Below are 26,628 nucleotides of genomic sequence, written 5' to 3'. Positions count from 1 at the left end.
CTGTAGTACCACTGAGCTCCCTCCTACCTGTGGGGGTGGCAGGCCACCTGCACCAGAGGGGCATACAGGCAGCATCTTCTTGATCTTCTCACTGCTACACTGGCAAGATGGGGAAGGATTCTCCATGCTCCAGTTGCCTTTCAGGAAGATGTCCAGCACTGACTCTGGGACTGAAGCAGTTGTCCATTCCTTCTGTCCCACAGTGCAAGGAGTGTCCCTGTATTTGGAAAGAGTCAATAAAAAAGCAGTTTTAAAGACAAATATGATGGCCTTTGCTTACCAGAGATTTAAAGATCAAACTCCACAGTCCCCAGAAGAAGCACTGTGATTCTCAAAGGAGCACGACCTCACAGAGACAAACAGCTCAGAGCAATAGATCAGACTCTGCAGCTTTTAACAGATCCCACTACCAAAGAAACTGAGGCTGGCCAATACTGTAGGGCCAGACACTCCCCCCTTTGCATTATAATTAAATGCTTTGTTTCAGTCCCAGCAGGCACACTGTCCAGAGTTCAGGGAGCATCTGGAGAATGTGCTTAGTCACATGGTTTAGTTAAAAGTAGTCCTCCGAGGAGTAGACAGTTGGACTCAATGATTCTCATGGGTCTCTCCCAACCTGAGATAGTCTGTTATTTTAAGATCACAGCATACAATCTTCTTGTATGACTCCTTGGATATATTTCTGCCTTTGGGGCATCAAAACACTGCTCTTCCGTGAGGTAGTAGTGGGCAGCTTTTTCCCCATGGCCCATTGGTGTAATAGCTAGGCTTTCATGCCTCTTATGAAGGATGCAGCTTACTTTCCATCACTGGCCATTATATCAGACACCTTGCCTCCCTCCCCATCATCCTGTGAGCATGAGCTGCAGATCTTCTGGACACACCATCTTGGACTCTTGGAGCATATGCCTCTTCTACATTTTCAGACTAGATCTTCAGTGACATGCCCAATGCCATGCACCAAGTCAGGTGGCAGAGTTAGGAAACAACAAATGCTGTCTGGTTCTCCACTCCTTCTGCTAGTGTTTCTGGGGTGCTAACTCAGGTTTCTAATGCAGCTGGAAACATTGTGGAGTGGGAATAGCTACAGTCAACAACATACTGCAACATAAATAGGTCCTTTACCATGTTTGGGCCCAAACAGTAACTTGAGTCATTTGCTCTCTCCTTTCCATCTCTACCAGCAAGGACTTGCACTCAAACCTCAACTTCCTCACCAGACTGAGGGCTGGCAACTTTTAAAAAGCTTCTGAGCAGAAAAACTGAATGTAATTACAACTCTTTTGGCTTAAATCCTGCTCTGGCCATGCATTACTATAATTTCCTAAAGTCAGCTAGAGCTACCAGGGATGTTCTTCCTGTTCCCAGACCAAAGTTCTACTTACGGGATGGAATGTCCCTGCATACAGCGTGTCCCAAACCCTGGCTTATCAAGAAGGGCATCCAAAAGCTTGTGAGTGCCTGAATCTTCTGGAGCATCATTGCTATGGGAACAGCAGAAAAAAACTATCAGTCAGCGTGGTAACAAGCACACAGCCAAAGGAAGCAACAGAGCAAGTCCAACAGCACAGTGAAAGGATGTGGGCGGGGATTTGCCCTTGAAGAATGCTTGGCCTACGAGCACACATACATTGCTTTTGTATGTCTTTTGTACACAGTATTATTAGAAGAGTCATAGCACCATTTAGAAATGGATATGGCCTTGCCTGTACTTAGAGCTGGCATTTAAAGGTCAAAGAAGAAAACACCACAACTCTCTTTTAAAATGTGCTTCTGAGATAAACACAAAACCCCAAACAACCTGTTAAGGAACTCAGTAACTCAAGTTCACAAAGAATATAATTTATGGGCCACACAAAACATACCTAATAAAAGTGTACTGCTCATCATACATCCAGGGTTGTAATTCCAGGCTGGGATACTTCCCAAAAGGAGGAACAATCAGGCTGAACATGAGAGCAATACACACAAAGACAGCTGGCAGCACAATCTGAAATTTTAAGAAAAAAATATGTCTTTTTTATGAGCAAATGTTTCCAGAAGCATCAGGAGTTACATATGATTCACTTATTGGATCAAAACTTTTTCAAAGTTTCTCAGAAATACCTTTGCTATTTATACCAAAGCAGTCCTAGACACCAATGCAAGATCTATCTTGGCATTCAGTCAGGGAATTCACTTTTCTCATGTTGGAGGCTACAGAGGATTTAGCTGCAAATGCTGTTCTCAAGGGCAAAATTACATTCTGCTGTGCAAGAATACTGTAATTGCATGGTTTATCATGCAACTCCTTTCACTTACACAGGCAAGTGCTTCACTTCTGCCCCCATGTGCAGTGAAGGCTAATTTTGGTTATCTGCATTCCCTTGAGGTTTTTAGCCCACCATCAACTCAGATTACAATACACAGTCCAGAGCTGTCCCTGATGAGGGACTTTGCTCATGTTGGAGGCTCTCACCTGGGCAAAAAAGCCCTTACGGCTTCTCTTGGCAATGAGCATCCTCTTCCACAATAAAGCCATGAATTGCTGCTGGGTGAGCTTCCAGCCCTTCATTTGGTAGGAGCCTTTCCCATCCATGCCACTGAGAAGGTCTGTCTCTCTGGATTCTGCTAGCAAGAAGAAATGACCCTCACTCAGAAGTTCAGAGATGCTATCTCTGCTGAAGACACAAGGTGATGGCTGGAGCAGCCACTCTCACTCACCAGAAAAAAAAAAGCATAGTCAGCAGCAATAACAACAGAAATTTACATGAATGTATTTTCTTCCGTATCTCTGAGCTTTGAATGGGAGGATTGAGCAGGCTGTGCATCCTACACTGTTCACTATTTCTAAAGGCAAATACCTCTCCTTTGGCAGACTCAGCCATCAGATCTGCAGTACTTATAATATGAAAGAGCATACACAGAAAGAAAACAGGCTTGAACTCTAGCAATACCTGGATCTATGTCTGAATCATTAGGATCAAATGCATCATCTTCTGTAAATGGACGAAGGCAGCTCTGTTTGTCTCCAAACACACGTCTGTTCCTTCTGGCTGGCAATGTACCATCTGAAAATAATGCAGTTATGGTTAGCTGAACTGTTTCAGTTAATCTCCAGCCATCCCCAGAAAAAAACAAAGCAATATAATTTTCATTTTACACGTCTTCCATTTGCAAACTGAAGAGCTGATTTGGAGTGACTTCCGTGCAGGTAAAAACAAAACCAAGACTGTCATTCTGCAATAGGCCATGTTTTATGGACTATACTTTCTGTGATGTCCCAGAAACTTCTTCTAGTGCACTTGACACCTTTCTGGTTTTTCTCCCAGAGAGCAGGCTGCTCTCCTTGTAAGAAAACTCTCACTGTCCACATGACAGTCATATGTAGTCACGTGACTACAAGTGCAATTTGCTGTTATGAGCACTCAGTGCTGTGATCTGCTCTCAGAAAGTAATTTGGACCCTGCTATGGTCTGATGTGTCAGGAGTTCTTCAGAGCAGACAACAGTGTCAGTCAAGTCATTTGCAATATACTCAAACAACAGAAACTCTTCACTATTACAACATAAATATGCTACCAACTGAGTCAATTGACCTTCACAGCACATAAAAGCATGCATTAAATACACAAAACCCAGCTACTTCGGGTCATTAAAAATACTAGAACAGAAGAGCTTCAGTTCAGTCTCAATCAGGCTCTGTCATACCTTGGTATGTGTCACTTCTGTAGGGAATAACTACACCCACCTGAGGTTTCTGCATCCACACCACTATCATCAGCCACTTTCAGGAAGATCTGAAAAGGAATGATAAGTCTCAGTGAAAATCAAAAGAAGAGAGATATTGTAGGTACTGCTTCAGGAGACGCCATGTAAGACTGGCAGGTGCTACAAGAGAACTGAGGATACTGAGTTTATCCTTTGCATAATGCAGATACGGACTTTGTGGCTTCTCTCCCGTTTCCGGGAGTCAGACTGCTACCAGCTGTTCCCCCTTTCCAATAGGAGTTCTCAGGCCATCTCAAACATGAGCTCTTTCCTGTGTCTCAGAAGCAGACCTAGTAACTAAACTTGGTGAATCTCGTATTTCCCCATGTCTTATAGCTCTTGTTTGAATAGGCATCTTCATGGAGCTTGACTCATGGACTCTCCTAAACCAGAAATAACCCATTTTCAAATTGCAGATAACATCCAAGGTCTTCACAGCTGTGAAGGACCTAGAGGGCAACCTCAGTAAGTACAAAAACACCACTGTTTCAGTTTCCCTTATCATTCTTTAACAATAAACAAATAAAGATTCTACAGAGATAATGTGCTTGATGCTTCTGTGATAAAAAAGAGACTTGGCAGCTGGAAGACAGTCACATGGAACAAACCCTGAAACCATAAAAAATTCTGACAAGGTCATATATCTAAATTGTTTACCTAATGTATGTATCTAATACTGAAATGTATGTTTTCAGTTAAATGCAACACAAAGCATCCCTAAAAATAACACAGATATTAGCAGCCAAATCAGGGGCCAACCTACACACGGTATCTCAGCAAAGTGCAGATGAGCACATATGACCTGTCCTTGCTTGTCTGTACCACATTTCAATTTTTAATGCACACCTCTATGACCACACTCTTACACAGGGCAGAAGACAATCCATTTTGGAGAGGAATGCAAAGCTGCCTGTTCTGTCAATTTTTACAAGAAAGCAATAAGGCTTCATCTCATTCTTAATTCTGCCATGAATCCTTCTGCCCAGTTTAAGACAAACAGTAATCAGCAGTTCACTAACCTCCTCCAGGGTGGTTTCTGAGATGCCATAGCTGGAAATGCCAAGATCAGAAAGACGGTCATCAATTTCATGGAACAGCTCCACAAAAGCTCCCTCTTTAGCAGCTTTGTATGGCAAGACATAGGTTAATTCATGACCTATGTCCTCCACCAGTCTTGCCTCAGGAACATGTTTTGTAATGAGATTTGAAATTGCAGACACATCTAGAAAAAAAAAAAAAAAAACAAATACAAAAGATAGTTCTCTTCTGGTTACCACTCATTATGTGGAAAAAAGAGCTCAGCCTTAAAAATCCTGCCAGAAGAAAAGAACAACATACAAGACATCTCTGGAAAGAAGTTAATTTCCATGAAGTGTCATTTCTTTTTAATTTAACACAAGCCTGGATAAAAGCCTGACTATAAATTTTTATGTGCAGAACTTGGGAGAGCTTGTACATGCTACTGGAAGACCTGCAAATAAATCATTGATGTACAGCTCACCAACATTATATACTGCTAACAGACCACACAGCTACATAATATTTTATCTCAGAACAGCTTGAATTCAAAATGGATCACTCAAGAAATGCATTCCAATATTTAAAATACTATCATTGTGAATTTAATAATTTCCCCAAGACTGTAGCTATCTAGGAGCAACAAGATTAAGGCAGCTGTCCAAGGCGAGCTACAGAGCAATGTCAACTAGGATTCAGTCTTAAATTTTTTTCCTCACCTATCGTCAGTGTGTCACTTTCATGGTCACTGCCAAGGCCAGCATCAGAGCTGCTCTGGGAGACACTGTCATCCTGGTCACAAAAGAGAAGACAAACATTATTTCCTGCTGTTTATTCAAAATGGGGTCCACCAGACACTATATTCTAAGTAAGTCCAACCAGATGCTGCAGATGGTGACATAGCACTGCAAAGGGCTAAAATAGAAATAAGATCACGGGTATAGAAGTGAGTGTTACAAAAGTATACTTCACTTACTTTGTATCTCTCTGATCAGCTTGAGACCACCAGCACTGAAAGAAACTGTAACGAGGATGTATGTCTTACATAACAGTTTAACTAGACATGGTCTGGCACAGTACCCATCAGACAAGTAACACTTCTTTCAAAGAACAAGGGATTTTCCTTTGAGGCATTCTACTATAGAAAATCTTAGCTGCTGCTTCCAAAAAGCCTAAGATTTCATGAAGAAAGAATAAACATGAGCAGAAAAGGCCAGCTGTACCTTTTTCAGATAGGAAACCGTGCTGCTGCTGTTTCGGCAGGAGCTCAGAGAAGAATCTACATCCTTTTTGACCAGGGTCAAATAATAGCCTGTTCCCAGCTGGTTCTTCAGGAAGAGAGAAGATCCAACACAGCAGAGCTTGCCATGAGAAATGATGGCAATCCGGTCCCCCAGAATGTCTGCCTCATCCATGTGGTGCGTGGAGAGAATGATAGTGCGACCTGGAAGAGAGCAAGGAAGACGTGGATGCTAAGTCAAACAAACCTGTGCTGCCACACCAGAGCCACAATCATCTGCATCTTGCCATTAAGTTGGACAGGAGGTTGATGCCACAATTTTGGCTCCTTTGAACGAGGAGTACGGAGAGGATTCACAACTGCTGTCATGGGTTTAATTCTCCCCACTGTCTGCTGGCTCTTGTCATGCTCAGCAAAGGCAGGTTTAATTTCATGTCTGCAAGACTGGTTGCATGAAGCAGAACAGGACATTGCTGAAAAGCAATGGTGATTTTCTGACTTTACCTGCCCTCTGTCATAACCCAGTAAAAAAGTTTGTTCATGAATTCTGACATGAATAGGAGGAGAAAGATATACAGACGAGAGATCTGAGCATCCTTGTCCTGCATGGTGTTTGTTCATTCCTTGGTGCAGGCAACGATAAATTTGCAAAGACACAGTGCTATTTCGTGAACAGTCAAGAATCAGATTGATTTTCTTTTGCCTTCCACAATACATTTATTAAGAGTAGAGAAGAAGATGACTTACCTTGCCGATACTTCAGAAGCAGTTCCCATATTCCTCTGCGAGAATAAGGATCCACCCCAGCTGTAGGCTCGTCCAGAATGACAACCTTGGAGCCACCGACAAAAGCTAAGGCAACAGAGAGCTTCCTCTGCATGCCACCTGTCAGCCACAAGAAGAAAGAGGTGTTCAGGCTGACGCAGAGATGAGTGGAACAGCAATACTTGCAGTATGGTAAAAAGCTTTCTTATATGGAATAATAAGCTCTCGGAAAGAAAGCAGACTGAGGAGAACAAGTACTGCTGCTGTTTCAGGCCTTCAGGGTCCAACCACTTTCTGGACAGTGGATAATTCATCAAAGTGGATAGTCTTTCCTCAGTGAAGTCCAACTCTCCTCCTCCTGCAGGGAACCACAACTTGCATGCCCTTCTTTAACTGAATTATACTGTCTCAGCACCAGGGGCAGCAAATCGCCAGCTTGGAGGCCTAAGCTTATTTGGGGATCTGGAACACAGGTCTCCAGAGCTTGAGCTGCAGAAATAAGTCCCCATGAGACTCCCCTTTCATGGAAGTGTTCCAGAGGCAAAACCAAGGAATTGCATTCCTCAATACTGAAGTCAACTGTGGTCATCTGCTCTCCCTCCCAAAAGTCAAATGTGCAGTCTGTACTGATACTTGAGTAAGACAAAGGCATGTCAGTTCCTCTAGTATCTGGTACAGACTGACACAGGAATTCTGCCCCTACTGAACAAAGGAGAAGGGCACTCCAGGTCACCAACTGAAGGGACAGAAGTCAGCATAAGGAATGCATGTATGGTTCACAAATAGCAAGAGACTTGTAGACTATGGTCCGAACCACTCTCACCTAAACTCATAACCCCCAAATTATATTAATAAGCTTTGGACAACACACAACAAATGCAGCTGAACTATGCCATGGTGGAAAAAAATACAAAATACTCTGAGAAAGTGAGAGACTTGTTATGGCCATTAGATAGCTTGAGACTGTGCAAGACTGTCATGTTTACTAAGATACACTGATTAGGTACTTAATAAATAACTGACTTGCTTAAATACTTAATTTTATAGTAGTCTATATATAATTGCAGAAGTCCATCAAGGTCTATAACACAGCCTCTGCAAAAACCAGTGGAGTGTTTCTGAGGCTGAGAAATGTAAAAGATCTGAACCTACCAGAGAGCTTGCTTGTCCTAGCTTTCAGTTTGTGAGGCAAGCCAACATCTGTTGCCATCTGCTCCATCTCCTCTTTCACCTTCTTTTCCGGCAGCCCTTTGAGCCGAGCATAGAACCAGATGTGCTCCTCCACAGTCAGCCTAAGGAACAAACGCAGCCTCAGGGCAGAGTTGAAAGCACCATACTGGGATTCATCCCTTTTATTAGCATTACTGTAGGCATTTCTATTTCCTCAGGAAAACATCTTTTAAGGCTGAGGTTTCAGGAATGATGCCACAGACTGGGTGCACTCAGTTTCGGCCTCACTTCAGGGTGTGGCTCTATTCAGCACCCATGTAAGTAATCCTTTTTTAAGGGTGCTTGACAGTACCACAAACAACCGAAATCACTAGGCACTGGGGAAACACTTGGCCTAGCTGAGTGGAGTACATGAAAGATGAAAGTGTAAGCTCTTGCTGATCATTCTCAGGCACTTAGGAATGTGCTAATAAACAGAAATGTTCCTGCGCCAATCCCACACCACCCCACTGTCTCGCACCATGCACACACAGAAAAAAAGACTGTAAAGCCGATGCCCACTGCTGTATCCTAGAGAACCAAACATCTGTTGGATAGCACCAGTCCTGTGTCTCCCAGATGGTACTCACAAGTCAAACAGCACATTGTGTTGTGGACATACACCCAGGTTCTGCCTGATGATGCTAAGCTCAGAGCGGATATCTTTGCCCAGGATGAAGGCTGTACCCGAAGTTGGGGGGAACAAGCCAGTCAAAATGGACCTGAAAGAAAAATAGAACAGATCAGCAGGTTCCGCACTAGGAAACAGTGGAAGGCTGAATGAAGAGTAGGTGGAAACCCTGGGGAATCCCCTATCAAGAAAGTAGCCTCACTAATGGATTTTAAATAAACCAAAGCACAAATCAGCTCCACTAGTGATCAAAGAACACGCACATGTCTGCTTGAAGGAAAGATTTTTTCCTCTAAAAGCTTCTTGTTCTTTCAGTACCAGCTTGCTTTCTTTCACTGGTAAGTCAGAATCACGTCATGGCATTACTACAAAATGCTGCCTACAGATTCATTTGACCCAGCCTCAACCTGAACTCTTTGTGGCTCCAGTCCCCTGTATCTGTAAGGCAGCACCACAACTAGACTAAATCAGCAGAGGCACTCTAGTATGCACTAGCTTGCACACTGCAGTTCTATGGGTACCTCTACTATATGGATAAGAGTTGCATATTCAGTCACTTCCCTACTGTCTTAAATCATTATTTTGTTCTTACATGGTAGTGGTTTTCCCTGCTCCATTATGTCCCAGAAAGGAGGTGATTTGTCCTTCATAGAAGTTAAGTGTGAGACCATCTACAGCAACTTTCTTGCCATCACGGTAAACCTTGACCAGGTTCTGGATGGAAACACCAAGACTCAGGTGCACCGGCTCTTCTTCCTTGCAGACTGGAAGAAAACACAAAGCAGAGAAATATGATAGGTTTGAACAGACATTGCATGGGAGTTTTAATAGACATGACATTCCCCCAAACCTGTGAAGGAATGAGTTATATGAAGAACTGACCACTTTCTTCCTCAGAGACAGGAATCTTCCACAGAAGTCGTCATTTAGCTGTTGTCTCTCTCCTGGGCTAATATGGGAGCTGGAGATCTCCAGTTTTATCAGGCTCAGCAAAAATACAAGGACTTCTCAACTACATGAGCCTTGAATACTCAGCTGCACTCAGGTGGGCAAAGTACTCTGGGTTTACCTGGATGCACCCACCTGATCAGCATACCCAAAGTGTGATAACAAAAGGGTGACCAATTTCACCTTCCATGCCAGTACTGCTCCTGCTGTCTTGGACTCTCATTTCAGAAAAAGGCAGATCTTAATACTTCACTTCAGAAAGGCTCTGTGTCCAGCACTTACCTTCTGAAGACCCCTTCTGGTCAAGATGGGGCTGCTGCTTGTCCTGTGGTTCCTCCCCAAACCAATATGACTTTGTGAAAGGAAAGTACCAGGGTCTGGGAATCCCATACTGGCCTAAAACCAAAAGCATTACATGAGCCTGAGTGCATCTGTCCCTTTTCTTTAATTAGCTTTCAGGACAAGAAGGGAAGTACTCCACCCACAGTAAGCCTCCAGATGAGGCAGGACAAAGGAAAAATACTTCTCTATGAAGACACTGACAGACTCTGGGTAAGAGATATCTAACTTCACTTTAGGGTTAAAAACCCTATGTTGAAAGGTACTTAATAGCACACGTGGTACTGATACTCAACTCCTCTCTTGCAGCACCATGAACTTTAGAGGAGGGGAAAAGTGAAGTACAGCAAAGCTTCTAGAGCTAGATCAGCCCACAATGGGGTCATGCTTCTGTGCTGGGCAACATTCACTGCTAGCAGCAAGCAACAACCTTGCTCTGAAGCTGGTTTTGTTCCATGACCTTTACATAGCTCTTCTTAAAAATGGGCAGAATTTGCACCCTACCAAGTGAAAGGGGCAAAAGGATTTATTTAAAAACCTTAAGATATGATTGTCCCTCAGAAGTACACCTCACCTGGAAAGACAGATTCAATGTACCAGGTCATGACTCCATACAGGAAGGTATCAAACATCATCATGACGGCTGATGTGGTGATGCTAAAGCCATCTTCTTCCAATGGGCTCTCAAAGAAGTTGTCCCACTGAACACCAATTCCCTGCTCCTCAAACAGTGCAAAGTACTCACAACCAAAACCAAAGGCTACTGGAGACAGCAGGCTCTGAAAATGGGAGGCATGAACATACACTGAGTTTTTTAACATCTACTCTCCAACTGGTCATCTCTGTTGTAGCACAAGAATAAGGGACATTGTCTATATGAAAAGTCCAAGTTCCACAGACTATCACTGTATTTGCAGATATGGAGCGGCAGATTTGGTCTAGGTTCCAAGAGGCCTGAAATCTCTACTGGACCTCCACCCAGAATTGTTTGTTTCCCTATCTTCTTTCGTTTATTCTTTGGATTTTCCTGCAAGGGAACAAGTTGCTAAGTCACCCTTCTCTGGACAGGTAAGAAGTGCTGTGCAGAGGAAAGGCAGGTGGCTCCTTCAGCGTGCATGTCTGTTGTACAGTATCACAGCATACAGAGATCAAGGCAGCTTAGTGCAGCTGCATTACCCACTACCAAAGCCAACAAAACCCTCCCAGCAGCTTCTACCAGGTTCAGTAAACCTCTTTATCAAGCCCAGCCCTGATAGACTCTTACACTGAAAATTAACCTCCCATTCCCACTTCCCCTCTTCTAACAGTGTCCAGGTGTTGAGTGCCCTACTGGTAGTGACCCAGAGCCCAGGAAAATTTCATCAAAACTCACTGCAAAAATCTTGAGTGAGAAACTGATGTGGTCCTGCCAGGCAACACACAGCACATAAGGCAGGTAGAGCGTGAAGTAGACAATGCCCCCACAGGCGGCTGCCAGGTTGGCCCTGGAGAACACAGTGCTGATGAGGAAGCACTGGAGGATAGTCACAACGCCGAAGATTGAGAGGAAAATGAATACCACACTAGGATCACTGTAAGGCAGCAGATTCCCCATCTGGCAAGAGAACAATAAGTACATAAGGTTTTGAAAGGACTCTCCGAGGTACCTCTGTTATAGGCAGCTCTGCAGGGCTGCTGCTCAGGGGAGGCAGGGCTTCCTGCAATTTGCACAACAGCCTTCCCAGAAGTGATATCTCAGAAGTGAGGCAGTAGCAGAGGCATCTTTTAAAGAGAACTGAATCTACAACATTCCTCCCTGCTGTTTTCAGCCACACAGTCCTGTTGTTCCAAAATCTTGTCCCCAAAAAGCAACTGGTCAACAACACACACCCACAAACTCCTCCCCAGTGTGTCAGTGCAGACCACTGCTTAGCAGGCTCTAAAGGCTCTAGAGTCTGCTGCCACAGGCCAAACCAGGCAACTCACCTTCAGGATCAGCACCAGCAGTCCTGCACTCATCAGGAGAGGGACAAGGCTGCTAATGAACCAGCTTAACCAAAGGATGCCATTGTCAAGTCCCATAATCCTCATAGTTTCTTTCAGCCGGGCTTCCTTCTCATACACAATGCCCTTAATTATCACAGCCACTGAGTAGATCCAAGCTAGTGTCATGAAGAGAGGCATGGAGCGGCTCATGACACGCAGAAATCTAAGAAAATGAAGGAAAGAGGCCAGGAGGATCAGGTGAGAAACATTACTGCAACTTCAGATACCACAGGGCTAGCAGAGCATGGTGACAGCTAAGGCTTCACTGCACAAAGCAGCTGATGTGCAAAGCCTGACACAGGATCCGTGTCTCACCATGAGGTGAGGTGGATGTGTTTAGAGCATATCGCCAGTTAGGAGTGGGAGCTGGAGCCGCAATTGCCACTTAGTGGAAGAGTGGGTGCAAAGAGCTGCCTTGCCTGGGGACTGCTCTCAATTGCCCTCTTTCCCCTCTCTTGTGCCTATCTATCTGATTTTTCCCAGTGCTATTTTTGCTTGCATCAGGTGTGAGGATATGATCACACCTCAGGAAGGTACTGTGTATGTTCAACTCCAGTACTCACAGTCCCTCTGCTAGGCAAGAGTCTGCAAGTCATTACATATTATAAATCCTCCACGTGGGTGCTCCAGTTCTAGGGATTAAGAACACTATGGAGATTGCCTCCTCACTGATAATAGCGACAAAAACTGTGCCTGAGGTGTGACAAAAGCCCATGCCTCCCAAGCTCCTCCTCCTGGGAGTTTTTGAAGCAGGCTGCATACATACATGTCATCCACATAACATGGGTAGGGCATCTGCTGCACATAAACTCCTGTCTTCTTCTCCGTGCCTGTCTGAACCCTGATGATGGCCTGTTCTACCACATCCTGCAGGTAGACAAAGCCTCCCCAGACATAGCGCATGTCCTCAAAGGGGTCAGCACGGGGACCAGGATCCCAGTACCTGCACCAAGGGAAGAAGACCTTTCCATCAGAAATCCTCCTCACCTCATCCTTTGTAAGAAATTGATCATAAGGCAGGATTTCAGGGCTCACCCATCCTTGATCTTGTTGGTCCTTTCCACATTATCAATGTCCATGCGTATCTTGTATTTCACATGTTGAGGAAGGTCTGTGCTACCAGGAATTATTTCAGTGAAGACTATGCCAGCCCAGAACCTCCTTTCATCCAGAAGTTCCAAGGACTTGTTAATGAGCTGGACTTCTGTGGGCACAGGCTCTAGTTTGTCCAGGTTGACACACTAGACAGAGATAGAATTGGAAGCATTTATGGGATACACTTCCAAATCATAATGTACATTGTTTAGTTGTGGAGTGGAGGGAAAGAAGACAACACTCCAATAGTAATGTCATGCCCAAGAAAAAGACAACAGCATCAGACTATTTTGCAATGGTTTCTTGTAGCCCAGCAAGTTGGCAAGAGTTGTCATTGCTTCCTGCTTGACAGTCACCTACCAGTCAAACATATATCACTGAGAAATACCCCAGCAAAGGCACTTTCTGTAAAAGAGGTTAGCTAGCACTGCAGTATTACCTACAGGATCTCATCCAGGTTTCATTTTCCAAAAATAGTTTTATTTCGTCTGCTACCAATAAATCAAGTCTGATTCAAAGCCTCTAAACATCAGTCGAGCGACCTGAAGGTTTTGGATTAGGCCCTTAACAAGCCATGGCCTGTTTTTGTTTGCATTCATCTCCCAAGCTGATGAGGCAAAAAGTAGAACAAATTTTGTTCCCTCAGTTTAAATCAGCTGCTAGCTTCACCACAGCCCTCAGCTAAACCCCAGACTGAAGTACGAGCTGCTACACTGCTGGAGACAGCAGCAGATTTCAGTCAGTAACAGAAGGGCAGGAAACCACACAGTAACAAAAGCAAAAACTTCAAAAACAAGGCCTACAGTTAGATTCCTGCACCCTGGTTGTATCCAGAAAATGGATGGAGGAACATCTATCTTTCCTTTTCAAAATACCCAACTGCATGAGTGGAGATCAAGCTGCTGCCCTCCCCCAGTGCCTTGCCTATACTAACAGGATCTCACCTCCATGAAGCGGGAGATGGTCTGGATAGCCCGGTCTGTCTCATTGAAGGCATCCACCCAGGTGTACACAGAGCCATTTTCTGTCTCAAAGTCCTCTGGACTGTTTGACAGGAAACGGGCAACATCCTCCACTGTCCAGTTGGAAGCTGGCAACTGCAGGTCCCAGAGGGCTTTGCCTTTCAGCAACGTCTGCAGGTGTTTTGTTTTCAAAGAAGAAATAGTTGTGAGAAGTAATGTTAGATTCCTCTTTCATAACGAAGACAAGCACTACAAGGAAAACAGCTGTTAAAAAGGTGCAGGTAGAGGCCTCTCTCATACTGCGAGGATCAGCACAATCCTTCCCCTCACCTTGCCTTTGAGAGGGATGTGCTACCCTCGGTACAGCTACACCATACTGGTGTGCTTTGCAGGTCGGCTGTCTGCCTCCATGTCCTGCCACTCCTCTCCCAAGGAGAGGGCAGCAGAGAGCCACGTACAGCTCTGCACCTCACACATGCAAACCAGGGAAGTGGGAGATGCTAGCTCAGCAGAAATGCATTTGCTCAATTCTGGGTGCCTAGCTCTGCTCACTTCTCCCAGAAAAATCTCACCTCCTGGCTGGGATGGAGAGCGATTGAGGCATGGCTGAAGGCTCAACAGTCACTGTGCTGAACAGAAGTACCACCACCAGAGGCCAGGTGATTTCTGTATTTTGCTTTTGTGCCACCAGGGCTAGCTGAAGCAGCCCTGTACAGCCATGATGTCCTGCCTTTGTCCTCCTGTCTGGGACAGTGCTTTCTTCACCTGGTTTAACTGCTAGCTTTCTGAAGACAGGCTACTGTATGCACAATGCCTAGTACAAATGCACTGAAGCAGAAACCAATCCACTGGGCAGATGATGTAAGGCCAGGCAGGAAGGGAACTGTAATTGTAAACTATATAGTTGAACTGAAGTCAGGAAGATAAAATGAAAAACCTTCACAAGAGAGAAAACTGCAAAAATTCTTATGATTAAGAACAGGAAGTGGATGTTTTGCCACAACAAAAATCAAAGAGAGGTAAAGAGCTTCCCCATACTCTGCTGTTACCAGCAAACCAGAAAGTAGTGGGTCATACAGTTACAAAAACAACTTTGCAAACTGGAAAAACAGAATAGACAAAGCTAGCAAAGGAAAACATATAAAAAGGACATCCAAGCACACAGGAATTGGATGTGCTGTGCTCTCTTCTCATTTGGTCTCCATGGTTAACATCTGCTACCATGCGTGCAGGGAAATGGCTCAACCTTGTCTTGTTTAAGTCCAACATTAAAGCTCCTTAACCCTAGGGGCACATGCTGTTCTTCCTGAAGTTCACAGGCACATTAGCATCAAGCTAGAAGTGGCAGAGATGGGCAAGCAAAGCACTTTCCCTCAGCATGAAGAAATACACCAAACAGATTGTACAACCCAAAAGGCTGAGAGGTAATGGCAAGTCAACCCAGAAACATGGCAATGAAGGGGATGCTCCCTGGGAGCTGCCAAGGCACTGACAGTGAAGAAATCCTGCTTGTGCGAATGTCAACAGGTGACAACAAAGGGATTGCTGTTACTACACTACTACAGAAAAGACCAGATTGCTAGGAAGATCAATAATTAACTACCGGAGGCAACAGCGTTAACAAGCAACATAAAATATAAAACCATAAAAGCCCAGGGCTCAATAAAACTAAAAAAAAAAATAGGAGCAACATTCAGTTTTCAGAGGACATCACTGCAAGTCAATGTTTTGGACCTCAACTTTCTGCCTGAGCTTTGTAACGATCTGTTCAACTGTCTCTGGTGCTCTAGTATGTCATGTTGATGAAGAAGTACAACAGGCCAGGTCACAGATCATTCAGCAGAGCATTACACTGTGGTAAAAAAGGAATGAATTTCAAGGTTTATACAACCTGGGGAAGTCTCTGTACAGAAGAAGGTGCACTGAGATACCCAACCAACTGTGTTGCAGAGACAGCTGGAAAAACTACTCTACAGTGGACCCTCTGTTTCTTCATGCTAGTTTTATATCACTGTGCTTCCAAAGACATCAGCACAGGTTGCAAAGATCCACCCCCCAGAGCTGCACCTGAGGAACCATGGTGACATGCTCATGACACATGAGGGCAACACTGCGGACAAAACATTACATTTTCCAACAGATACAGATTAGAAGTGGGTGTTAAACGTGCATTGCTCCTGTTTGCAGGAGACTTATGTGAAGGAAGGAATGCCAAGCATAATGCAAGATCAGTACAATCAAGATCTCTTTCAAGAAGGGGTCCCATCCATAATATTTATCTGCCCAATTCAGCACTGAAGCACCATTTAAAATAAATACTTCATCACTTATTGCAAAAAACAACAGCAGTGGTTCTGGCAAGGACAGCATACTGACCCGAATGAAATCCATTTCCTGACTACTTTCCATAAATGTCCAAATCTTTGGGCTTATATCCTCCCACATTCCCCCAAGGTCACGAAACACACCCAGCTCCTGGAATGTCCTGTTCACCTGTCACAAAGAGGAGAGGAAGGTTATTTCCAAAAGCTGGCAGAGGCCCATCATGAGCTGAGAGGCTGTATTGAGTGTTCAACAGTGAGTGCATGGGAGGTGAGAGATTAAGGAGGCTGTGCTTTTGCAGGCAATCCTTCCTAGGTTTGTGTTTGGGTCCAATTTAACTAGAGAGGATCAGCTGCACAGCCGGAGGACATAGCTAATGCTACATTATCAGTGGACAGAGCTAGAGTTACCTCAGACATGACCTTCCTTACAGCTGGTGTATCTGGAGTGAACAAGATCTTCCCAATCAGCAAGGGTTTCAAAGCCCTCCAGATAATCCTGGAAAGTGGGCTGGATTCCAGGTTCTTCATTAGCTCATTGCAGTAGGGTGCTGAACAAAAGCACAAAGGTGAGCAGCTGAACAGCACAGTGACAACTGCAGAAGGTATAGAACAATCAAAGCTGAAAGCAAAGCATTTTTTCAGACACAAATCCCCTCCTTTACTGCAAAGCTCCACAAAAAGCCCCTTTTAGCCCAAGCCTGCACAGTCTGCCCAGTGAACAAGAAGCAACCAGGTAGCCTCCAACACTAAGCCACAGTACTAATTCTGCAACACTCCCACAAACCCAACGCATGGCACAAAAAAAAAATTTGTCCAGAAAAGGTCAGATTTCCAGAGGCTGCATGTGACTGTGCTCCCTCTCCCACTAAAGCATGTCCACTGCACAGGTTTCTGTGTACTCTACACAGTAGGTAGGTAGCAGGTCCTTGGGAGACTCTGCAAGTTGATAACTTACTGGCCTTAAGGGCATATGCAGGACAATATGTGTATGCCTTTCTGAAACAGCAGTATGTCCCTCAGGACCACCTACTTTCATCTGTGGAAGTTTGGAAAACACTAGCAATGACAAGCATGAAGTAGATGGGACCTCAGACCATGCCATTGTTACACTTACTTGTGGAGTTATCATAGAAGTTAATCACATCATCTTCAGTGCTGTTGCCTCCAAACAGTGCTTTGTAATTGTTATCCTCATACCAGTTGAGGGATTTAATTTTGAGCCCTCCGCCTTCAGGATGGCCGCACACGATACGTGACACAGCCTGATAGATCTGTGTAGAGGAGTTTGAGGCATTCACATTGGTCAGGAACATCACCTCTTGCCTCATGTCACTCCAGCTCTTCATGCTCAGCAGCTGGAGGGGAAGGGCAGAGAAAAGAATGGAAGCAAATATTGAACAGGATTAGTAAAAGGAGTTCTTTCCATGCGCCTTCAAACCACAGAACAGATTTTTCAACAGATGAGAATCCCCTTGAACACAACATCAAGGGTGAGAACCAGAGAAAACATTTCCCCACTACCACAATGGAAGACTGTAGAAGGAAGTCTCTTCTGTCCAAGTATTTGGAATGTATCCTTGCCAAGTTCTTTACTCTTGAGTTTTCTACTCCAGTGCTGTGGGTGGTTCCTGGCCTCTCTGCCTTCTAACATGGGAACTGCTTGTCCCCCTGGTTGCACAATGGCTTACATTCCAGTGGAGTACTCTCACAAGGACAGGTGCGGTGGGGTACATCAAGTCAGAATAGGAATTAAAGGAACAACACCAAGTGACTGAAGCTCATGGGTCACAAACTACATGAGCCACAGGCCACAGCAGTGTCACCTGGCACAATTCCACCAAACTTCCACTGATTTACAGCAGGCAGCCAGTTTGACCTCCCAGATTGGCATCACTTATTCCTGCCCCAGAAACTCTTTGCCCCATTGTCAACAGCATTCCCAAAATATCCTTGAAAACAAGCCCTGCTTCAGCCAGGAGCCCGAATCACAGCATAAGCTTTGCACACAGCCAGTCACAGCAAGGAGCCTTCTGCTGGCCAGCTGACCTAACATCAGGCCTGAAGTGACAACATTCAACCAGCCAGAACAATTAGTACCTCCACACTCATTTGAGTGGCATAAGCCAGACAATATGCCTGCAATATGTCATGAACAAAAGCATCCTGCCCTCAGCCTGAGATACTCACTGCATTAATGCTGCCATATTTGGGCATGGCCAAGCTCACAACAGGAAAAGCAACCCACCTGCATGAGCACTGGTTTCATGCTACAATGGAATGCAGTGCTTTCAGACCCCTATCTTGAGATGTCAGAACATCTCCTCTTTGATGGTGACAATAAATGGATGTTAAGGAGAAAAAAGGCAAGAATCCAGGATACTTCCTCTAAGTAACCTTCCAGCTTCCATTTATTTTCAGCTCAGGGAACTTCTGTTTCCTAACCCTCAACGACTTTCTTCCATGGTAAACTCCTAGAATTTAAAATATCCACAAGTATTTAACATCCAATATCACAGGAAAGAACCTCTCTCTCCTTATCTGGCTTTGGTTAGCTCCATTTAGTGTCATGTGGTTTTGTTTTTTGTTTTTACTGCAAGAGACAGTGAGCATTCAATCCCTATCTCTTATTCATGTGCCACTCAACTCTGTAGGTCTTTGTCATATTCCCAACTCATCTCTTTTGCAAGCTGAACAGTCTCAGCCTGTTCCCTTGCTCCTTCTGTGAAAGCCATTATACTTCTAAATGTCCTAGCTGGCCTTCTCTGAACTTTATTCCAGTTATGCTATCGCTTTTCAGAGAACAAGAACCTAGGTCTGTGTTCTGTATCTAAGGGTTTTGTATAGTATCATGGTAAAATGCTACAGCTGGTTCTTTAGCCCTTTTTAAGTGTTTTCTAGAATTTTATCTGATTTCTTGACTTTGCTGAAATACCAGGTGACGTTAACTTGGATGTTCTTACTGTGATGTCCAGAACAGGCACGTGCACTTAATAGGGTTAGCAATGCTGCTCAGACACCTATTTGTAACTGCTTCTGCATCAACTGCACCTCAGAAACAACTTCATATGCTGTGCTCCAACTGCCCTATTTTCAGAGACAATAAGAGAGTCAAAGACCATCTGCCACTTTTGCTCACAGTGCATTAGTCTACCACCTTTGTTTAAATAAATACAGATAATCAAAGTCTAAGACAGCTGGTAAAGCCAGCCAGCAACAATGCTGAAAGCACCAGTGTGCTGGAACAACCAATTGAAGTTCACCCAAGGAAAGCACACTCAAGACTCTTTGGCCTTACAGTGGGAGGTAAACCTGACCCTTTGTATGACCCATTTGTGCATATTTTAGATGTGTCAGCATCTGGAGAAAAATTCTTGGTGCTAAACAACAGCTACTACATGTCACCTACACAAGGAGCCTCTATTTTCAGATGCCTAAGAGCACATGACACACTGATATAATGGAAGACAGCTGTGAGAACAGCAAAAGTCTGAGTACAAATGTCCAGATTGACTGATTCCAGTGTCCTTTCATTTCCTTGCTACTCACTGGTGCCTTTGCCTGCAGCCTGTTGCCAATCAACTTGGCTTCAGGTTCGGGGTGACCTACAAGACCTACCAGCATCATGGAACATGAATGAAAACTGTCACACAGCCAGTTTTGTTTGTTAGGTAAGTTCATGCAGATGTTTGGATTTGATGATTCCTCACCCAAAAGGCCAAGGCTGCATTTCAAGTGTGACAATTTGAGTGTGCAATTCAAAGAGATGCCTCAGGGAGTTTTTGGTATCTTAGCTAAAATAGCTCATTTTTGCTCAGCAAAAAGGCAGCTGCTTCAGCTAAAGTACCATAAACTCCCTAACATGATAAGCAAAGGTACTTAAATAGGAAGTGCATATAATTCCCATGAACGTATGAAGTAATAACCATCTTAAAGAGGGATTGCATTTGCATACACCTTTCTACAAATTATTTTGAAACAGCTTGAGTAAGGAACTTTGTTTCATCTTTGGCACCAGCATCTTCGCAATTTACATGCAGAGCTAATATTTTTACACCTCTGGAAACAAATATGTCAAATGTGAAGGGTTACTAAGCTATTTCTTCTTCTAGACATCAGACCTGGCTCTCTAAGGGTATCTAAATAGTTGTCCTTGTTCTTGGTGTTTAATCTGTCCTCCTAGAAGTAGATTTAAAGAGTCCAAGGACACAGATCCAATCAAAGAGACAAATATTTTGTTCAGACCATTTTCTAATTAAAAGTCCCTGCTAGAAAGGCTCCTAGACATGGCACAAACAATAGTTCTCTCCACCCCCTCAAGCTGCTGCCCTTTGAAACAAGAGAGCAAGTCCCTCCTTTTCACATAGAAATCTGCCTGACAGACAATAAGAAGTAACTTTCGGTCAAGCCATCTGGAGCAGCTCATGCTGTACACAGAGCAAAATGCTGCCTTTGTTTGCACAGCAGGGCAGAATAAAAGGCAGTCATGTCCAAAACAGCTGCCAAGCAAAAGGCACATTACCCTGGGACATTTTCAGCCACATCAGCAAACTGAGTATCACATGGTTTCCATTATTTTTATCCCAGACAAGAAGAAAAGCCAAGCTTAAATGATGTAACAGGAAACAGCTGTAGTCAAACTCTGAAGGGCAGCCTCCATGCTAGCAGCAAAAGCTCTTCCTAACTGAGGTCCATGGTCCTAACTGAAGCTGATCTGGAATAGTTTTAATTTCAATGTGAAGGGAACTGCGCAGCAGGTTGTAGGACTCGGGGAGGGGTGCATGCCAGGAATTGTTGGCTGGCATGACGCAGGCTCCCAGAAGCTGCCCCTCCGTGGGAGTGAGGCACACGCTAACCTGGAGTGACCCGTTCTTGTGCATGCTCCCAGAGGTTACTGCCGTTCATGGCACACAGCTCTCTAGCTCTGATGCAAAGACGGAAGACTAGCGAAGGGAGGAGGAGGCAGATGCATTGTTTAGCTTAGATGGAGGTGGCGGCACTGTTTAGCTTAGATGGTTGTGATTTCTGCTCCAGGGAGAGAATGTTTTTGACTAATAGCAGCACTTCAAAGGGCCAGACGAAAAAACTAGGATAAGTTTCTGGCTCAATACCCACCCCCTACCCCCCCGGATTTGGACTTCTGATTCCATCTTAGGTACGCAGGGCTTTTTTTCTTAATCCATCATTTCACCTGCAAAAACAAATACTTGCAGTCTCTAGAATGTCAATTTGACTGTGCAAATCGCCATTTTTTTTAGTGTTGTGATGTCATTGTGCTGAGTGCCCCACAAGACTGGAAAAGCATCTCTGGCCCAAAAAAGCAAGATAGATAAAGAGCCAACTGCCAACTGCTACTAATTTAAATTGTAACAGCCACAGCACCTTTTCCACATGCCATACCCTCACTGCACACAAAACCCTGTAGATACAACCAATTAATAGCCCTGATGTGGATAGGCAACCGGATGGGAAAAATAGAAAGGAAAACCTCAAAATGTAGTTTGCAAGGCACTACCTGGCAGCAGATGAACTGCAAGCCCAACCATTGTGCCACTGCTGAGAAGACAAACACTACCGAAAATGTCTTAATTCCTGTTATGGTATTTGTAACTCGAAGTGCCAAGAGGTTGTGAAGTGCATGCTGCCTGCACACAGGGAAAACAGCTGTAGGATGGGGAAAAGTTTCAAAACAAGCCAGGGATTTGACTATAAGTTGCTTCTTGTACTCAATCACAGGCTAAGATAGCAACCACAGTGATGTGTTCTCCTGACACAAAGGCTCTTCTTACCTCTTTAATAAGCTTCCCAATGCTCTCTCTCAAAGTTTCCACAGTTTCTGACAGATCCCACAAGGAGGAATTGAAAGAAAGTTGTCTCTGCGGGAAGAGAGAAATGGAAACTAGAAGTTACTGCAAAGCACAAATGAAGAAATTAAACTCTTGTAGACATTCTTGCATAGAGCAGTTAGGACTGTTTACATTGGTGGGGAAGATGGAGCTGGCTTTCTTTGTAATGTTGAACTTAAAATACCATGGGCTTCTGTACCCTGCAATGCGATAGGATCACCCCTTTCTCTTCTCACAGGTCAGGTACACAAATACCATAATCTGAACCATACCAACAAACTGTTAAATGAATTCACATACACTTACAATGCAAAGGATGGCTTACATTTCAGGTCACAAAACAAGCACAGTATACAGGACAGCATGTGAAATCCTGCAAGCCAGTGCCAAGAAGGGGATGCAAAGTCAGTACAGCGGAGGAAAAGACAATTTGGCAGGTACAAGTTTTCAGAAAGACTACACAGATACAAAGATACTCAGATACAAAGGACCCCCTACTGCAGTGTACATTATCACTAAGTCCTCCCATCAGGCTTTGATGTTTTTTATCCAAACCAAGGGTGTATTTTAAAACAAACAGCTTCCAGGAAATAGCTGGCATGCACTGTCACCAAAGAGCAAGACTGACAGGCTCCCAGAATTGGAAGGCATAGCTTTCAGGAAACTATTTGCTCTAGCAGGAAGTCACATTGAAAACGACTCCTTGTTTCCAATTGCTCTACATGTAACTGGTGGCCTGGAGTTCCGTTTGTGGGGGTCTTTTTCCCTTTTATTTACATATCTGGATTATCTTGCATGGAGACATTTGGGCACAATCCTTGTTTCAAGGGAATGAAGATTAAAATAAACTCCTAGGATTTTGTATTAGTAGCTCCATGTTGCAGAATTTGAAAGCATACTAAAGTTACAGCACTGCAACACACAGATGAACACCCAAGGCCCTTGATTTTAGCACATATCTTTTGAGCTGAATCTCTTCCTTTTCACATCTTTCCTGGGGCAATCCCTGGAAACCAGCACTTGTTCTGCTTGATCTGCTGGAGATGGGTAAGACCTGGTCAGTGCCAGCTTTTGTAAATGAGCACTGTTCTGCTGATCTGCTGGGATGTTTAAAACTCATTTTTTGAGCGCACAGTTAGTTTTTGCTCCAAAGCCAGTTGTAAATTCAGGGAGGATTCTCTAACCTCTATGGATCTCTACTAAATGCAGTCCTTAAGGTTTGGATAAATAAAAACATATCATCTAGGAGAAAAGCAATTAAATATCCCACAGGCTTAGACCTTCAAGACATATTTAAAGAAATTTAGCCAGCAAATATCAAAGCTACTTATCTGCTCTACCACTACAACTTTAGCAGTAAGATGAGGTAGAAAGTTCCAGGTTCATGCATAACAAGAGATGTGTTTGTTCAGCTCCATAAACTTCATCAATCTCCACACAGATTTGTGTTTACTGCATTCAGAGGTGATTCAGGGACAGGGTGGAAGAGGAAAAGTTTTCTGAAGATACTAATTGGTTCAGAACAGTGAAAAGTCAAAATCCAGTTGCAAAGGATTAGTGCACATCCTCCTACTGACACACTGTTACAAAGTGCGAGGCAAAATTCAGGACTGCAAAATAAAGTACATAGGGAAAAGACAGTTCTACCTTAAGATACCCCTTGTATGACCCTGAATTAGCTAATGCCACTCAAAAAGAGAGATCTTAGAAATACAGTGATAAAACAGACCAACATCAACATAAATCCACAATGCATAGTTCTCAAGTACTATGTGCAATTTTGGGTTCTCCATCTCTGAAGGAGCTCAGGTACAGACAAAGGCCATGATTCAAGGTAAGAATAGTTTTTGAAGAAAGAACAATAGACCCCAGTTCTTCCAATGGGACATGTAAGGACAAACAGATTATGACAAAGGTCTGTAGACTTACAAGTGGGATAGGGAATGGAAGTGGGATGATTGCCTTCTGTGCCTCATCATACAGAGCTCAGAAACGTCCAGTGAAATGATCAGTTTAAAACAAAACCAAAGGACCTTCTGCATATGCAACTTAGTCAAAACCGAAAAAAAAAAATCAGTAGACTCTACACAATGCTGAAAGTATTGAGTTTGAGAAAGACTTAAAAGAATTAATTGAACATAAAAATCTTAATAAATGCTATTAAACAACACGATCTCAGCAGCTGATGAGAAAGTCTGGGTTGCAAGCTACTGAAGAACAGGACATTACACTGAAGAAATGTTATGTGCTTGCCCAGTGGCTGCATTCTTTCACATGCCTCCATTAAGGGCCACTGCTGGATTATCAGTCAAGGACACTGAGCTTAACAGGACTTTTTCCTGACCTCATACATCTTAGGTGATTTAAGGAGCTTGCAAACATTACTCTGTGAGGAGTACCCATCTATCCTTTGATACCACAGCACCCTGACTTTTCTTTCCTAACAAATTCATATCACTTCAAGATAATTTCTCACCAGAGCTTGCAATAGCATCATTGATATGGAGGAAATTTTACTCTCTCTACCACTTCTTGGAATTTTTTTCTTTCTCTACCAGCTCAAAGCCCACTCAGGAAGCCTCTCCTAAGTCATGACCAGAGATAATAACAACAGATCAGTCACAAGGGCCAGTCTTCTTTGAACAGATGAACATGTCATTAATTTCCCTGTAATATATACATCTTTGTAGTGACTCACTAAGTAGTTAATTACATTAATAAGAAACCTCTAGATTCAGGGTAGATCCAGGAAGACTGTTCCTACTGTGGGACTGTCTTTAGCAGATATCCACACTACATCTAGGGGCTGGGGAGGGCAATGACTCATTTACTGGCAATGTGCTGCAAAAACATCACCTGTCTGTTCTAGGCACACTGTGGAAAGACAAACATCTAGCAGGTTTTGAACACAACTGCCCTCTACAATTACTATGGTAGTGGCTAGCAAGTCATGAAATTTGTCTTTTGGGGCAGCCAACATCATAGTACTCTTGAAGTACTGAGTGCACTGGGGGGGACTCTGTGTGCGTGTATGGGCACGCTACAAGACTTACTCTAGTGACAAATTCTTGAGATGGCTAGAGTTGAAGGACAAGCCTTGAATAAATTCACATGAGACTTATGGGGGACAGACAAATCTGATTTAACATACATGAGAATGCATGGGTTTGAAGTGTTGGGAAGTCAAAACATTCAGCCAAAATTCAGTCTGCATCATACAGCTGACTATTTCTCCTTAATGAAGATGACTCTGCCACATTTGCTTTGAAATAGTTATTACAACTTTATACTGATCTTACCAGAAACTTTCCAATGGCCTCTGCAGAAAAATCACGTTTTAAGATTCTGCTATTGTTTCCTGAAAGTGGAAGTCTCAAACATCTGCTGCTTAAAAGGATGATATCATTGTGCTTAACAGAAAATTCTCTCAAAAGACCAAAGTAAGCTATGAATTCAGCTGCAGCACATATTTACATTAGGAGACCTTTTCTAAAAATCATTTTTCAACTGCAATGCATTTATTATCTAATGCTTAGCTCATGCTAACCATTTTACAAAATACCACCCATATTATGGAGGGAGAAAGAAACAATTGGATTTTCATGTGCTCACCCACAGTCTTTCAAGGACCACTGTAATAGACAAGCCACAGCATATTTATGGCTTATGACACATCCATACCACTGGAAGTGAGTAGGGCAAAGCCCTTATTATGCAGTGCTGTCTAAGAGATGAAATCCCACAGGAGCAATCTGAATTATCATTTAACCTTCCCCTGCCAAATCACATTCAAAACTGAGGAGATTTGCAGAGGGATATACAAACGGGTACTTCTGTGATATAAGACAGTCAGAAATGTCCCACTGGACTGTGTGGTAATGGCTGGGAACTTACTGCCATTGCTCTTGTTAGCCTTTCCCAAATTGCATACTTCCTCTATGGGACAAGTGCTGGCCTACCATGAGGAGAAAGCCAGGAAGGAAATTTGCACGCATGCAGTCATATGTAATATGCAGTCATATGCTTCACTACTGTTCTCAAACTAGCTTCTCCTGCCTCAGTCTCACTCAGCCCGTGCAAAGCAAGCCTCAAGAAGAGATTATGTGTCCATAAGGAGCTTGTACAACATGTCCTATGTCCTTTAGTATTGTTGGTCAAAAGGCTTCAGAGAATGGATGCCCATTAAGACATGGGCCAAGGAATAGGGAATTTGACTTTTTGAAACACTTTTTTCATCTAGTGGAGTGAACACTCAGAGAATAAGGAAAGTTGATCTTCTACCTTGGTGCCCTGTGATCACACGCAGATTTTTGGCGGGGTTTTGATCTGAACAGCCTGCCTCAAGTAGGTTCTTACATGAAAAAGAGTAAGGACACTAACCTCCCTACCATACCTCCATGAGCTTGGCTTCGTTTTTGCATCCTACAGAACAGGCTAAATTCAAATAATACAAAAGATCAGCGATAGAGCTAGCATCCTAG

The 26,628-nt window shown here is 43.7% G+C and overlaps 1 protein-coding gene across 3 annotated transcripts in view; it reads right to left on the bottom strand.

Annotated features, from left to right (window-relative positions):
• The window catches only part of ABCA1 (ATP binding cassette subfamily A member 1), a 95,442-nt gene that overhangs the window by 15,515 nt on the left and 53,299 nt on the right, over positions 1 to 26,628 (bottom strand). For 2 of the 3 annotated variants that reach the window (XM_054002503.1, XM_054002504.1), the window contains exons 8-31: positions 22,091 to 22,177; positions 17,419 to 17,659; positions 16,713 to 16,852; positions 16,357 to 16,473; positions 13,963 to 14,151; positions 12,959 to 13,164; positions 12,690 to 12,866; positions 11,864 to 12,086; positions 11,271 to 11,492; positions 10,473 to 10,677; positions 9,842 to 9,955; positions 9,204 to 9,375; positions 8,571 to 8,702; positions 7,924 to 8,063; positions 6,754 to 6,891; positions 5,990 to 6,210; positions 5,486 to 5,558; positions 4,769 to 4,971; positions 3,730 to 3,778; positions 2,937 to 3,050; positions 2,459 to 2,610; positions 1,866 to 1,990; positions 1,386 to 1,484; positions 28 to 217 (exon numbers count right to left, since the gene is read on the bottom strand). In XM_054002503.1, coding sequence (XP_053858478.1) covers positions 28 to 217; positions 1,386 to 1,484; positions 1,866 to 1,990; positions 2,459 to 2,610; positions 2,937 to 3,050; positions 3,730 to 3,778; positions 4,769 to 4,971; positions 5,486 to 5,558; positions 5,990 to 6,210; positions 6,754 to 6,891; positions 7,924 to 8,063; positions 8,571 to 8,702; positions 9,204 to 9,375; positions 9,842 to 9,955; positions 10,473 to 10,677; positions 11,271 to 11,492; positions 11,864 to 12,086; positions 12,690 to 12,866; positions 12,959 to 13,164; positions 13,963 to 14,151; positions 16,357 to 16,473; positions 16,713 to 16,852; positions 17,419 to 17,659; positions 22,091 to 22,177 — 3,729 coding nt within the window. The remainder of the gene's footprint in view (positions 1 to 27; positions 218 to 1,385; positions 1,485 to 1,865; positions 1,991 to 2,458; positions 2,611 to 2,936; positions 3,051 to 3,729; positions 3,779 to 4,768; positions 4,972 to 5,485; positions 5,559 to 5,989; positions 6,211 to 6,753; positions 6,892 to 7,923; positions 8,064 to 8,570; positions 8,703 to 9,203; positions 9,376 to 9,841; positions 9,956 to 10,472; positions 10,678 to 11,270; positions 11,493 to 11,863; positions 12,087 to 12,689; positions 12,867 to 12,958; positions 13,165 to 13,962; positions 14,152 to 16,356; positions 16,474 to 16,712; positions 16,853 to 17,418; positions 17,660 to 22,090; positions 22,178 to 26,628) is intronic. The other variant, XM_054002505.1, reaches the window with a different exon arrangement.

The sequence above is a fragment of the Vidua macroura genome, chromosome Z, assembly GCF_024509145.1.
Source record: "Vidua macroura isolate BioBank_ID:100142 chromosome Z, ASM2450914v1, whole genome shotgun sequence".
Classification (NCBI taxonomy): Eukaryota; Metazoa; Chordata; class Aves; order Passeriformes; family Viduidae; genus Vidua; species Vidua macroura.
This window is presented reverse-complemented; position numbering and strand designations above follow the sequence as displayed.